This window comes from Rhinolophus sinicus, linkage group LG03, assembly GCF_036562045.2.
Source record: "Rhinolophus sinicus isolate RSC01 linkage group LG03, ASM3656204v1, whole genome shotgun sequence".
Lineage (NCBI taxonomy): Eukaryota > Metazoa > Chordata > Mammalia > Chiroptera > Rhinolophidae > Rhinolophus > Rhinolophus sinicus.
Window position 1 is genome coordinate 135,426,963 of NC_133753.1, and position 16,527 is coordinate 135,443,489.

The 16,527-nt window shown below is 39.2% G+C and overlaps 1 protein-coding gene across 8 annotated transcripts in view; it reads right to left on the bottom strand.

Moving 5' to 3' along the window:
• CAST (calpastatin) overlaps window positions 1-16,527 on the bottom strand; it is a 110,354-nt gene that overhangs the window by 42,119 nt on the left and 51,708 nt on the right. For 5 of the 8 annotated variants that reach the window (XM_019727906.2, XM_019727910.2, XM_019727907.2 and 2 more), the window contains 6 exons: window positions 9,028-9,087; window positions 4,809-4,874; window positions 4,156-4,197; window positions 1,810-1,866; window positions 1,282-1,395; window positions 158-238 (listed from right to left, as the gene is read on the bottom strand). In XM_019727906.2, the coding sequence (XP_019583465.2) occupies window positions 158-238; window positions 1,282-1,395; window positions 1,810-1,866; window positions 4,156-4,197; window positions 4,809-4,874; window positions 9,028-9,087 (420 nt within the window). The remainder of the gene's footprint in view (window positions 1-157; window positions 239-1,281; window positions 1,396-1,809; window positions 1,867-4,155; window positions 4,198-4,808; window positions 4,875-9,027; window positions 9,088-16,527) is intronic. The other 3 variants (XM_019727909.2, XM_074328684.1, XM_019727913.2) reach the window with 1 other exon arrangement.

Here is a 16,527-nt window from a genome sequence, read left to right on the forward strand (position 1 = left end):
TATTTGAGCGTGGTAGCCCTGGAACCCTAAATTATTAATGAGAGCCAGACTTAAAGCTCTAGAAGAATGGGTTTACACTGAGCATTCATTTCTCATAAAAGAGACCTGATAAGCATCGAGGCCTATAGACACTTTACATCTGCTTATGTGAACTCACCTTGTCATCCTGTTTGCCAGATACCGCAGCTACACCAGCAACACTCTTTGCACCAGCAGAAATTGTGTCCTGTGGTTTAGTCTAAGGGTAGGGATAAAAGATTAACAGGACTAAGTATTTTTCAATGACTATTTTTGAGATCATGCTTTTCAAATGTCATTACTGAGCCCGTTCACCCTCATGGGCATCTTGTAGAGAAATAGTCACTTCCTTCTACTGAACACGATACAACCGGGCATCCCATAAGGCTGGACTCAGGAGCTTACAGAGTCCGTGCAGATAACACATAGTGAAGTGGGCCAGGTAGGGACTGTGGCAAATTAGGGCCCACACACCAGGTGCAAAGCTCTAGTCAATTCTTGCCATGTGAGCCCACACATGTCACAAATTCTGATTTTTCAAGAGAAGCTAGAAATTTTGATTTTATGTGAAATATTCTGACTTTAATTGTTGGCACCTAATTAAAAATAATTTTAATAATACTGTAAGCCAAACAAAACAGATTTGAACACAACACACATTTAAGTGGTGGGACACAGACTTACAATCTCTGACATAATGTACATTGTGAAGCAGGCCTACTTCTTGTATTCCAAGAGCTCTCAATGGAAAAGTTCCTTTCACAGATGTTTATTCTTCTAATAGTCGGCCCCCAGTAGCTCTAGAAATATGGGATCTATTTCTGACTTTTTGGCTCTCTAAATTCATCTTTTCTAGAACAAGACTCTAAAAACTCTTCCATGTAAATAGCAGATCACGCAGGGCATCTGTGTTCCCACAGCCCATGAGGAGAGGGGTCCAGGAGGCAGCCTCAATCCCCAGCTTCTCGTCTGTGAGACACCAGAGGCCTTGCAGCCATGACAGGGTACTGCTGGGGGAGGAAAGGCTGGATGCAACATCCCCTGGACCCATCTGATGGTGCTCTTCTTAGGCCTTTCACAGGCTCACGTTCCCACAGGGCTATTTGCAAAACCAGTAAAGTGATAGCACCAAATCATTCCAGTACAAGATATATTCAGCATAACTCTGCAGACTTACCTCCACATGTCAATGTAGACAGAGGACCTGTATCTTACTCGCTCGTTAATGTTAGTGTTTCCTAGCTATCAGTCTGACTTACTTACCTTTGGTTTTGCTGATTTCTCTGATGTCGGCTGCTCACTTGATCGGGAAACTGCTTTTTCACTATGAGCATGCTTGCTTCCTGTATCGGATGCGTGTCTGGGTAGGCTTTTTGGCTGAAAACACACACACACAAACACACACACATTGTTAACAAGATGGCAAATATAGATACTTTTCTCAATGGAGTAGAAAGTGTTCGCAACAGTTGTTTTATGTAGTTTTCAGTTGTACAAGTTTAAATAAGTGTTATATAGATTTGATAAAATTTCACTTTTGGTTCAAACTTTAAAATAACGCGAATTCTCCCTAATTCAGCAAGAATCATGGGTGAATGACAGACAAACCCTGCTATTGCCACATGGTGGCACCATTTTAGCCAAAAACAAATACCAGCGAATCTTGTAGGACCTAAGTCTTCTATGTTGAAGTTTAGTATTTTATCACACACACACACACACACACACACACATACACACACACACACAGTTTCACCTTACGGGTATCAAGTCCGAATGATGACCATTTACCTCTGTGTGTTCATTTGGTTTTACTTCTTGGGTTTTTTTCTCATGAACCGTAGATGGCTGTTAATTTCAAAAGAAAATCTCAATTACACTGGAGCCCATTGTTTCCATATTTCCAAACAGGCTCAAGAACAAAATTTCCAATTAGACCATTCTGCCTCTCTTGGGAAAGGCCCAGTTAGAGAAGTAGACGTGCATTGTCTGGTCACTGACAATCCTACCAACAGTCTGATAACGACGATTATCAAAGAAGGATAATGAAAAATTAGTATTTCAGCTATAATAATTTTTCAAATAGGTATGTATCTCTAAATTATTGGCTGTTTTTCACAATTCATGTGGGTCTGTTGGTAACTGCAGGTCCATCCACAGAGATGTCAAATGGTGATCACTGAGTCTGCTGATAGGGGATCCTACTCTAGAAATTAATTTTTTTAACCTCCTTTAACAGATGAAGAAAACAGCGATTTCTTCAATTAAATGGTTTACATAGTCTTTTCTACGTTACAAGTAGAGAAGAAACCAGAAACACAATTCTCTTGAGATAGGGTAGATAAAATAGAAGACAACTTCTACCTGGCTGCTGAATTCTTCCTCTAGAATGGACTATGGAATTACCATGCTCAGGGGCCACCAAGATGCCTTAGCAAAATCAGGTAAGCCTCACCTTTCACACAGATGACCTTACCCTTGCCTACACTTAAAGTACTTCAGTCCACAGCATCTCTATGCTTTCCCACAGGGAACCTTGTGGCTAAATCTGAGTATGAGGTATGATCAAAAACTACAGTGAATGATTAAATAAAACAAAATTTATTACAGTAAAAGACACACTGCCATCAATCCCCCTCAAAATACCACCCCTTCCCTCGCTTAGAACACATTTATCCCATTGTCCTTGTTACGTTCTGAAGCAGTTCTGGAAGTCCTTTTTCATGAGTGTCTTGAGTTGTGCTGTCGTGGCTGCCTCAATGTCCTGAATTGATTCAAAACATTTACCTTTCTTGGTCATTTTGACTTTGTGGAAGAGCCAGAAGTCGCACGTTGTCAGATCTGGTGAATAAGGTAGATAAGGACACACCATAATGTTTTTACTTGACAGAAATTGCTGTACCAGAAGCGATGTGTGACACGGCGCCTTTCCCATTGTGATGACAAAATACAGTGAATGCTGCTGCCAAGTGTCATCCAACGGAAAGGCAGGGATCTTCAATACTGGAAGTGGTGTATCAACCTTAATAACAGTGTCTGACAAGTTTCAACTTGTTCTGTGCAGTCAGTTGGGTGTGAGTTGGGTGTTGAAATAGGTGTGTTTTAAAGTGTGTCGTAAGTCATCCTCCATCATGACAATGCTCCGTGTCACACATTGCTTCTGGTATACTGCAATTTCTGTCAAATAAAAACATGACAGTGTGTCCTCATCCATCTTTTTCACCAGATCTGGCACCAGGCAACTTCTGGCTCTTCCCCAAAGTCAAAATGATTCAGGACATCGAGGCAGCCACGACAGCACAACTAAAGACATTCACGAAAGAGGACTTCCAGAACTGCTTCAGAAAGTGGCAATAATGATGGAATAAGTGTGTTCAAAGCAAGGGGAAGTATTTTGAGGGGGATTAATGGCAATGTGTCTTTTACTGCAATAATTTTTTTTTCATTTAAACATTCACCATATTGTTTGACCACACCTATTTTCTTAAGCGTGCTTGAAAGAGAGAAAGAGCGGCACCCTACTGAAGAGAAACATTTGCTCTGCCTGCATACAGCCTGGGGTCTGTCTCCATGTGGACACAGATTGGCTTTTAGTCTAGACAGCCTTGAGTCAGGAAATCCAGGGAAGCTGTTCCCAAGGGAAAAGTTAGAGCTGTCTCCTGAGTAACTAGTTCTATCAACAAAGATAAGGCTGTCAAGATTAAGGCAGCCAGCCTCCTTCAGTTATCTCATCTTTAAGTTATCTAGGTGTTGAGTTCAACAAACACAGTTATTCTTGATATCTCACCATTAAAGTAACTGAATACTCATTACTCTTTGCCCTCTCTCCCCTTCTTGTTGCTTTTTTAAAAACAATTATTTCACCTATAAAAAAATGTAGATTTGAACAAAATTCCTTCTGAAATATATTGTTTTTATTTATAAAATATTACACATTAATTTTAACAATATATAAATTTAATGTTATAATTATTATGTATATACTCTATTAAATCATGTTCAAAAGAGTAATATAAAACTAATTAAATTACTGGACAAAAATCCTTTTACCATGCAGTACCACCAATGGAGGAACTTGGCTATTCATTATTATTACCAAGAATCCAAATAACTCACTAGTTGACTTAAATAACTTACCTTAGTTGACTGTGACTTCTTTTCAGGTTCTATTTTAACAGCCTAAATTCAGAAAAAAGAAAGCAGAAGGAAGGAAGGGAGAATGGACATCATTAGCAAAAGTTTATCATAGAGTTTCTTCAACTAAGGAAACTAAAAAGAGATGATCTTGATGTATTTATAAGTGCAAACTTTATGAGTTAAGATTATCATAATTTGCTTGGAATTATAACTCTAGATAAACACTTAAGCACACTAATTAACAGTCTGCTTTTATTATTTAGGTACCAATTTACGTCTTACTTTTTCCTATTTTATCAAAGATATGTAAAGATTTATTACTATGAACATTGTAGCTAATACATAAGCAAAATACAATTTAAAAACCTCTTCTTTTAAAGTCACTAGCATGATCGATCTCTGTATGAATGAACTGCTCATCACGGGTTTCAGCTAACAGTATAAAACAATGAGATGGTGACAGAATTGAGGGCACAGAAAGTGGTGAAATTTATGTTCAATGCCAGGATGTGAGCGATGGGTGACAGCCTAGCAGAAAGTCTGTGACAGGTCTGAGCATTACAGAGGATTGTGAACTGCAATTAGCACGTGCTGAGAAGCTGAAGTGACTATTAGTAATTAGAAATGTGCTCTAGTACAAGGAAATACATCACCTGTGTTTTGTGTTTTTTCTTGTTAGGAGGATGCAGTCCTTCCATCTGTTGGCTGATTGGAATGGCCTAATATAAGAGTATAGCCCCCAAGTGTGGTGTTATTTTATCTGACAGTCAAATAAGTACCATGTATAAATAGAGCTAATATTTTATATCAAGACTCATTCTACTGATCTACTGCGTCCACTCTGTGTGGATGTATATAACTGCGAGAAATTGTAGGTGCTTAAATTCTAAAGTCTCAAGCAAATATTTCAATTTGGTTGTTTTTGCCTTTTTTTTTTTTTGGTGATAGAAAATTTGTAGGATTTCCATTAATAAAATTAGTTTCAGATCCCTTTCCTTCCCCTTCTCTGTGTAAAAGCTGCTTGAACAATATTTTTCCACCTACATTTCTCATGTTTGGTTATGATCAAAGGAATAGTGACAGGAAGTTTTCTGAAACTTTGGCAACCTAATCTAACAATTTTGTAAATAATGTATGGGTTTTTACTGCACAATAAAAATCTAGAGCTCTAATCTAAAGTTCTAGGAATGCTTCTGAAGACCTGGTTATGATTTAAGATCTTTAGTGGACTATTCTAAAAAGTTTTGGCCAACCAAAGGTTACCTGTGTCAAAAAAGACAATTCCTTAAGTACACACATGCATTTTTGGTATAGGGAAGACAGGAAAACAGGAATAAGACTTGATTAAGCGTTTTATGAACTTTTCAAAGTAAGAGATTAAAAATCAGGCCTAATGCTTGCTGCCATTTCTTTCCCTTTTATCTGTTTGGTGGTATTCGCATAAACTTCTCTTTTTTCTTCTATTATCTAAAGAGGTTAATGCCAGATATCCTCCTAATTTATCATGTCTTGTGCTTCCTTAATGAAGATACATACCTTCCTCACATAATGTACCTGTGCTATGCCAACACACTTATGGTTTTGGGAAAGAAATAAAGCTCATGATCAAAGAAATGTTTTTAAAGAAATTTCAAATTTTGCATCCTTTCAAACTAGGTCTTAGTTAATGAATTTCCATATGTGCTATTATGCTTTTCTGAGTTGGTGCAAATGTAATTTATTAAATGATTAACAAGGAAAATAAGCAAGCTGTTATTGTAGTGGTTTGAATCTATTAATAGTTTCTAATTTGTACTTTGGCAATGAAGATTTTGCATGGAAGAAATCTACAATACAATTAAGAATGTACACTCACAGATGCAAGCAGCTTACAATGAAATGTACATTTTAATCAGGAATCACTAATACATTTCCTAAATTTATTTCTGGTGATGGTGGTGGTGCTGCTGAACATAGCAATGATGACAATAATATGTAATGCTTATTCATCACCTCAGTGCCAGGGACTGTTTTAAACTTCACATGTTTCAACTCAGTTAGTCTTCATAATAATCCTGAGAGACAGTATCATCATCACCACCACCATCACCATCATCATCATCATCATCATCATCACCCCCATTTCATGGATGAGAAATTGAGGCACACACAGTTAAATAACTCCCTGAAGATATCCATAGTGGAGCTGGGGCTGTGTATTCTCGATCATGGCATTGTCTGTCTATACCAGGCAGCTCCTCCTGGGCACTGGCCAACACCCTTTTATGTCTGTTTGCTTACACAGTCTTGTGAGATAGGTACCATGTTTCCCCGAAAATAAGACCTAGCCGGACCATCAGCTCTAATGCCTCTTTTGGAGCAAAAATTAATATAAGACCCGGTCTTATTTTAATATAAGAACGAGTCCTATATAATATAGTATAGTATAATATAATATAATACCAGGTCTTATATTAATTTTTGCTACAAAAGAACCATTAGAACTGATGGTCCGGCTAGGTCTTATTTTCAGGGAAACATAGTACTATTATCATTCTCCTCCAAACCTTACAGATAAGGAAATCAAAGCAAAGAGTTTTTCAACATCACAGCTGGTATGGAACTAGAATTCCAAGCAGTCCATGCGACATACCGTGTTTCCTCGAAAATAAGACCTAGCTGGACAATCAGCTCTAATGCGTCTTTTAAAGCAAAAATTAACATAAGACCTCGTCTTATTTTACTATAAGACCGGGTATAATATAATATAATATAATATAATATAATATAATATAATATAATATAATATAATATAATGTAATATAATATAATGTAATATAATAGTATAATATAATAAATATAATACCAGTTCTTATATTAATTTTTGCTCCAAAAGACGCATTAAAGCTGATTGCCCGGCTAGGTCTTACTTTTGGGGAAACATGAAATCTCAGGGATTTCATCCTGATGATTTGATTAGAAGTGATTTGACTTTCCATCTCACACACAGCCATGTGACTACCAATTCTAATATGCCAGGGGCATAAGAGAGAGAACTTAGATCTAGACATATCACCACCTTTCAGAACTAGAGTGAATTTCATTTGAAAGGCGTAGAACATGACAAGGCTTTGGTATAGGTGTTATCATGAATTTAACATCTTTTCTCTAAAAGCTCAAAATATTTGGAAAAATATGCTTATCTAGTTCATAGAAATCTCTAAGAGTTTAGTAAAAACGTTATGAGCCAAACATCAGAAGCACATGAGATAAGATTATTAACGAGAACAGTGTAACTGAAATCCATTAAGGAAAGAGAACTGAGACCAAAAGTGGTCCTGAGTCAGCCACTGGTGATACTTCAGCACGGGCATCTTATTTTTGTCTCTCCTTCTCTTCTCTCTTCTTCTACTTTCCTCTCTCTTTTCCCTTCCTCCACTTCCATAAGACTGCCAGGAATTCTCATGATTAATACTTAGCGATGGCTGAAAAGTTTGCTGACACTTGCTCTGGAAAACTTAAAATAACCATTGGATTTCAAGCCGAGAGTCAGGGGAGGTGGCTTAGAATCAGGCAATGGGTAAAATGCGAACCAAAATAATAAAAAGGAAATCTTGTATTTTTGGCTCTCCTTTCTTTAGTTTTCATGAACTCTAAGGTCAATGAGAAATATTTTTTTGGTAGATGCTTCTACTATAGTTTTAAGATTTTAAGATTGAGATCATGTATATTTTTTAATTTTTAAGATTAAGCTTGGCATAAATAAGTAGTGACAGCTAATAGATTAATTCTAGATCGGATGCTGTACATTTTGAAAACAATTAAGAAAATAATGTAAATGTGAAATACAAGATAACAATTTTAGATTAAAAATTAAAATAAATGTTACATGACATTTATAAGAGCTTAGATTCAGATAGCGTGTTTCAAGATATTTGCGATGCCCTTTAAAAAGAGTTCAAGATTAGGCCATAGGATCCCTCAATGGTACTAAATTATGGCATAGAATCCCACTGGGATAGCAAAGTAATATGGAAGACAGAAAAATAAATGTGTGTCAGTGATTTTAAACAAGGGCAACTTAATAATAATGGAGCTGAGGTAGCTCTTAAAGGCATTAAAGAACATTGGCTCATAAAAATTAGTTGAAAATATCTTGAAAATACCCCCTCTTTAATCCTCCAGCCCAGAATATTCCCAAGAAACAGAGCTTGAGACATGGTAACCAAGGGAGAGGGTTTAAGACCGCTTCAGCCAACTCCAGAACTAGGCTTACTCTATATGAAAATCCCATTGGAGAACATTGTTTTATTTTTTTCCTGAAATTCCAAGAAATAATTATTAGAATAAATCTCAAATAGAGCTGAACAAAGGTTTATCATTAAGATGGATTAAGATGGTGCCCCCCATGACTCAAATTTCAAAAAGAAACTTTAGAAAGTATATGAAATAACCAGGATCTGTTTCACTTCATTCTATGTTCACTTAGTATAACTTTTTTCATTCTTATATTTAGTTTTAGAGGACTAGAATAATAAAATAATTTTAGTAAGAAGAATTTATACTCCTATTTAGATCCAGACAAATGCACTTAGATTATCTTACAAATAAAAAACTCAGTCAAGTCTAGGACCAAAAAAACTCTGGGTGACTACACTTTTCTAGATATTCTAAAATAATGTAGAAATGTATAGATGCTGTTTGAGGTGAATATTGAAAGGAAAGCTGAGTTTCCAAAGACCCCCACAAATTAGAAAGAAAATGTGTACTTCTATAACCTAAGCTTTCTAGGACATATAACTCATCTGTCAATTACTAGTCTACATTTGTTTTGCTTTACATTAATCAATTTAAAGGCATTCGTGCAAGTTGGCCCCGGGAGACTCTTCATACCTTGGTTTCTGTGGGATTCATACTGGAAGACTTGCTGGGTGAAGCCGAGGAAGTAGATACCTAAGAAGGAAAGAAATAGAAAGTCTGATTCTAGTTCATCTACAACCTACTTCATCCTTCAGCTCCTATTAACCATACTCGTTCTTACCTCTTTACCTTGGTTTCACCTTGTCTAGAGTACCACTCCCACAAAGGTCCAGTAGGTGGTGTTTGCCAAGGGTGGTAGAAGCCTTTGAAACCAGATCAAATGGGTTCAACTTTTGGTTGTACTACTTACTAAATAATCTTGGGCAAGTTACTTAAATTTTCTGATCTTTCCTTTTCTCAATTTTTCTTTAGTAGATAACAGCTACCTTGTAAGTTTATTACTGCCTGGTAGATAAGTGTTCAGTAAATATTATCTTTATTGTTTGTGTTATTCTTAGAAAGAACTCAGAAACTTGACAGACTTTTGTTCAAATGCCAGCTCAGCCAATTACTAGCTCTGTGACTTTGAGTCTCAGTTTCCCCAGTATATAAAAATGGGGTCTATAATATCTATTTTGCGGGGTTGTATTTAAAATAATGTGTATAAAACGGAACAGTGTAGGTGCTCCTTAAATTATTAGTTTTACAAGATAGAAGGAATGGGACATAGCTCTGGGAAACAGAATGAGGTCGATTAGAATTGTCCATTCAATGTCAAGTAAGGAAGAGATGTGGGAGACAGACTGCATATCTGTCTCATCTAGGTTCCTCCCTGGAGGGCAAGGGGGATGAATGGTAACTGAAGTGTTTGAGAAACACCTTTGCCAGGGACACAAGAGGGTAGTGGAATGTGCCCCCAAGCAGTGGGATGTGTGTGTGATACTTGCATGGGACTAAGTACCTACTCTAGCACTTAACTTATATTACACTGGTTAATATTAAATAGACAATTACTGTCTTTGTGAATTCCAACCCAGGCTCATTAAACCTCCTTAACATTTGAGTCCGTTAGTTTTAGAGCCCAGGGATTCCATCTGGCACAAGCTTCCTTGTTAAGTAACTGGCTGTCAGGAAACAGCTGCTGCCCTGACAATAATACCCGGTATCCAGTCTCTGATGCCTGACCCTGAGCTGTGTCAGAGGCAGAGACCCAGGGTAGGATAAGCCCATCCATTCCCGTTGGACTCCGCTTTCCCAAACCCCACATACTCCAAGGTGAACCCACTGTATTCCATGGCCCGTGAGCAAAATCACCTTCCCCACAGACCTCATGTAATGGAAAACATGGTAGTGATTTGAGCTAAATTACCACAATTTACAGATAAAAGCCCAAAGCTTCAGTATACTGATTTTTCAACATAATCATATGAATTTAACAATTCCTGAGCACCCTTAGGCACCAACTGAGCACGCACACACACATCCTGGTCCTGTAGCAGGGCATGACGTGGTCTGTCTCACATTGTCTTTACAACAAAGAACTGGAAGATGTACCAAGGTAGGTCCCCCCTCCCCTGCCCCATCAAATTAATGGACAAATATGAATGTTCATTTTTTTCTGGAGAGTGTTTTAATTTGTGGGGATTAATGTACTCATATGTACACTATTCTTTCCACAATTAGAATTGGTTGTACAAATTCCCATTCAAACGCAAGAAGTTCTGATTTGCTACATCCCACTCCTTCAATGATTTCCCTCAACCATATAAAACTACCAAAGACCAAACACTTCACATGAAAGTGCTTTTGAAGCTGCAAATCTTCTAGTGAACACTAATGTATTTTCTAAACATCCAAATTGACTAAAACATTCCCCAAATCACATAGCCTTGGGGTTTCCAATCTGCCTTACTATTTTATTAAGCAATAGCTGGAGGTGATCCTTTGTTCCTAGAAAGAAGACTGTCAAAGGCCCACCAAGAACAGTACAATGTATAAGGAATTATATTAATAAGCATGGAGCACGTTATCATGGGAATTCAGCCGAAGGCCTTGGACTTATCTGCTCTCAGCATAGATTCCTCCATGAAAGTCAGAACTGTTTCACCTCAGTCCAGATTCCACCATCACTAAGGCACTAACATTGTGAAACTGAAATAGGAAAGCTATTCATGGGGTCTGGAAATAAAGGGAAATAATCCTACCCCATTGTGAACCCATTCAACTCCAGCCAACTGTAGTTTATTCAATTTTTCTCCTATTCGTAAAGACAAGGAACTTTTAATATTTGTTATCTCTAGTGAGGGACTGAATGTACCTTCATTTTAAATCTTCTGTACTTTTTGAATTTCTAATTATGGATATAAATAACACAATTACAAATTTTTGAAGAATTAATTCAAACTTAGTTTGTGCCAGGTACTACGTCAGGTGATGGTGTGGGACCCCTGTAGGAGAGGCCTTGCTGACCTCACCTTTCCTTGACCTACCTAACAACAGAGCTTAACAACAGATCATCCACCTGTGGCTTGAGCTTGGAATGTCCTGTCCTACCCAGTTCCCTGTTTTAGAAAATTACCCTGAAACTTATGATTAATACCCTTAGGGTTATTGATCACAATCTCAATGGTCTACCAGGCTACTCCCATCATTGCTCCTGGGTTGCTGACTCCACCAGAGAGCCATGTTGCCAGAAAGAAGGCTCCATGCAGACCCCTGGACCCTCACATAGCCTCTGGAGGAACACCCAGACTTTCCCTTAAATACCCTAAGGCGGTCTGAGAATGTTAAGGCAGTTTTTAGAGGTGTTAACCCTCTGCCTTCTCAGACCACCAGTGCTCTGATAATAAACGCTTATTCTATGACCCAACTCCTGCATCCGTCTATTGGCTGAGTGGCGTAGGCTGCATAAGCCCCAGACTCCGGTAGCCCTCCTGTTTCAATGGGAACACTGGTGAAACCAATAGATAGGCCCCTATTTGTGTGACAGTTCTAGCCTCACTGGAGATAACATGAATAGAATAATCATTTCAATGGTTACTGTGGTAAGCTCCAGAAATGGTCCCACAAGAACACAGATTAGGCAGCCAGAGTCAGGTCAGGACAGGTGACGCTGAGGAAGTGAAGGTGATGTGGCGAATGAAGGATAAGGAGCATCACCCAGGCAAAAGGTCAGGGAGGACTCGGAGCTGTGTGTGCTGAGGCTGGGACCTCGGCTACCTGAGTGACTGTGCTGCACGACCTACCACTTAGCCGGTCCTGTGAACATCAAGAGGCAGCCAATTTTAAAACACAGCCATCAGTAATGATTCGTACAAAAAAAATCTCCATTAGAATTAGTGCTGCAGATCAGACCGAGTTGCAGCTATAACAATACTTTCCTTTCCAAATGACCCATGGAAGTCTCTTAACATCAGAGTATTATTAGTCATTTCTAAACCTGAACTAAGGCATAACTCAGAGTAACAAAGCAGAGGAAAAAAATACCTTTTATAATCATGTTCCACCCACCCATTCAACAATTGCTATTTAAAAAGCAATGAGCCAAGGGCTGAGGATACACAATGATAAGACCATCACAGCCTTGAAAGAGTCTGTAGTCCACTGAGATAAATAGAGGCCAGTCAAGCAGGTTTACAGTACAAAAGTATTCTAACAGAGGTGTGAGGAGAATCCTATGTGACAAAACAAATGTTTCAGTTCTAAGTTTCAGGCCCACCTCAAATAATCTTGTTGTATTGTCAAGTTGCATTAAAAATAAACCAATATTGATAAGAGAGTAACTGCAGCCTAGAAAAAATTAATATTTAATCCCATGCTTGTCCAATATATCATCTTATTTTCTGGCATTATTCAACAAAATCTCTTTAAATATGTTTACTTGCTATAGTAATAATTTTGGAAGTTTACTGCAGTAAATAATTAGCGATATGAGGAAAAGATGGCATGCGTTTAAGAACCTTGGAAAATGCAAACTGCTTTCCTTTTTCACATATATTTTGCAAAGGTCTCCTAGACTATACAGCCTTCTAGCTCTTACCCGTTCTGGCCAGATTAATCTTCCCGCATGTCACCCTCATGCCACGTCTCCCTCTAAAGTAGAACCAGCGATGGAAATCCTGCTGCCCACCGTATCACACGGAAGTCCTTTCTCTTGCCTTTAAAGACCCCTAGGCTCCAATCCCACCCACCACCCAATTCAGAACAGCTGCCCCGGGCAGCCAGCCTATTCCTGCTCAGAGCTCACCTCATTTCTCTCTCCCTTGACATTGTTTTCACACAAGTGCTACTGGTTGGGATGCTTCTCTTCCCCAATATCCAAATCCCACACGCCCTTCCTTTCAGGTGTATCTTACTAGCTCCCAGCCCTGGCATTGTAACTTCTGAACTGCATTTGGCCCTTAGTGGATGGATACCCTCCTCCTTCTCCAGTTCCCTGATCACTTACTCACAGTACCATATACAGGCAGGTAATCACACAATTATGTCATGAATTGTCTCTGCCACTGGATGAAGTCCCTTTAAAAGAGCAGTCTGTTGGGTACACTGATCTGCTGATCCCCCCTCTTACTCACAGCAGGGCTCTATCCAGGGCTTTTTCTTGTTCATACAGTGTCTAGTGAGGCTGCACAAGAAAAGATACAAGACCTAGGACCATCCTCATCCATCCTGTGATGCTGGATGTGAGTGGCGAGAGTTGTGAGCTCACCCACAGGTCCTGGCGAACGGCGATGTTGGGAGAATTAATGGCTCCTTAGAAGGGGTGGGATCCTAGAGGGCTGACTCACCCATTCTGCTGCCATTAAATCTGGCTGACGAAAGCTAGATTCAGCTCCTTACTTCTCTGTCTTCCGCCTAATAGAGTCCTCTCACTTGCCTGAGCTCCCAGAAGACTCCCAGCTTCTTTCAGGGCACTTCCAGCTGGGTCACGGCAATCCACACTCCCTCACCTCCCCTTCAGTCACACAGCCTCACCTTGATGTCTGGGCTTGTCACTGGCTGGCTTGGTTCAGAATGTGCACAGAGAATGAGCCAGCTGATGAGATGAGTCAGAACTGTTTCACCTCAGCCCAGACCTTGCTTGTTTTCCCCTCTCCTCACCGGCAGCATTCCTATATCCTCCCACCTGCAGCACTATAGCATCACCCTTCACCCACCCCATCCGCCTGTGTTTGTTGAGGGTTACTAGGAACGCCAGCTGCACGCATGTACTCTTCTTTTCCACCTGATAATCCATCAGCAGTTTCATTCTGAATCACAGACCATCCTCTCCCCCATGGCTGCTGTGACACTAGGAGCTGCAGGCTCCCTCCCTAGTCTTCTGACCTATTTCCTTCTGGAAGCCTCTTCCACTGGCTCTATTTTTCTCTGTGTTAATATTCAGTCACAAACCCTCTCCTCTTATATCATTACTAGCTCAGAACCTGATTTCTCCCCATGACTCTAACTGTCATGTTTAATGTGAACAATTCTCTATACCTTATCAGTGGCCCTGCTTTATCACCAGCAACATTATTTTACTTTAAAATGAGGAAGCCAAGGCAGACAGGCTCAAATCCGTGCCCCAGTACTTAGGAATCCACACTAATCAACCTCCTGAAGCCCCCATTCCCTTATCTGTAAAATGGGGGTAATACCACTTGACTCTGGAGTTGCTATATGGGTCAAATGATGAAATGTAGGGGACTCATCTGGCTCTGAACCACCTGCAGCAGGTGCAATGCTGGTCCCAGTCATTACCACCATCCTTATCCTTTCATTTCTTTTGCTACCCACACTCCTGGTCTCATCACATATTCCCACACCTGTATTACGTCAAGGCCCTTGTAATAGTTTCCATGGCTGGTTCTCTCCCACCCTTCTCCAGCGCCCATCTCTAGCTCCCAGTCTTTTCTGTCTATGGCTGCCTGACTAATTTATCTGAAATAAATGTGTACCATGTTCTCACTCAGATGAAATACTAAACTTTCCATGATTTCCCACTGTGTCCCACGTAGGTAAGGTCCAATGTCTTCTGCCTGAAATTTAGACTCTCCATTATTTGACTTAACCTACTTATTCCACTACCTCTCACGCTATGGCTCATACCACATATCTCTTCCAACCAGGGTGGTGTCCTTTCTGTCCCATAGGCACCTCATTAGGCAGCATAACTCACTGTGAGATGGGATTCTGGACTCAAGACTGTTTGGTGGAATTCCAGCTGACACTGAATTCATGTGCAATCTCGAGTAAGTTACTTAACCTCCCTTTGTGCCTCAGTGTCCTCATCTGTAAAATGGGAATAGTACCATTTCTTACTTCATAGGGTTGTTTTAAGCGTAAGTTAACTTACGTGAACCAATTACAACAGTGCTCAGCAAGTGATACATGCCAGGCAAGTGCTAGGTAGTTAGTGTTATCACCACCATCACCATCAAGCCTCTTTCCACCTTTGAGCCTTTCATCTTGCCATTCCCATTGCCTACAAAGCCTTTTCCTTGTTCAGGTCCCACCTATCCCTCCCCGTAAAGATTTAGCTCAAGATACAATTCCTGTATCTGCTTTAGCTCATATTAACTTCTCCACTCTTATATACGTTTTTACTTTTCCCTTGAACACTTAAATCATATATGCCTCATTGGAGGCCTACTGAGCTCTTTTCAAAGCGTATGTCATGTCTTATCAATGAAGCTATAAATTGACCAAGGGGCAGGGGCCATTTCTGGGTCTCACAGAGCCCTGAGTGTATTGGAGCAGAGAACAGCTCAAAAATCACTGCTGACTCCAATCTTTGTTTCCGTTTTCTAATCATCAATTAAAAATTTCATTTAATCAAAGAATGAAGTATAATTCTAGTACCTCATTTTCTTAATGCTCGACTCAGAATATAATTAATAATCAGAGACTTTAGTTTCAGTCTGATGGCTTCTTAGTGGCCATGAGTCCACAAGCAAGTCGATTACACCTGTTAAACCTTGTTTCCCACAATGGGAATAGCATGCGGTCCACAGGGTTATTGTGAGAGTCAAATTAGATACCAAATATTAGGGCAACATGAACAACACACAAAATAAATATTAAACATTTTCTAATTAAGAAAACCTGACAAAGCAATAACTGATTTTTAACTTTTAAAACTAGCTCTGCTAGATGCACACGAAAAAAACAAATAATTTGTTTCTGAACCCTAATAAGATACTTGTTTAATAACACGTCTCAAATAATGAAAGAAAGAAAATCATAGATTTTTTTTTTTTTTAATTCTTTCTTCACAGGATCTACAAGACAGACTCAAACTTGAACTCCAGAAGGGCAGGGCCATGCCTGTCTCCATTGCTGCACATTCTCAGAACCTGGCCCACAGTAGTTCCTTAACAAGTATTTGTTAAATAAATGTGTGAACTTGTGCATGCATAAACACGAAAGTATTCTCAGATGGCTCAAAAGCAACATTATGAGTTTTACTCAACAATCAGAAATTTTTTGTTCAAAGCACAAGTCAGAAAACTGGTGAGGAAAACAATTTAAACATCTAGTCAGGTACATCCTTATTGTTACCAAGCTGGGAGTTGCACAACTTAAAAAACACACGTACACAAAAAAATCCCTGAG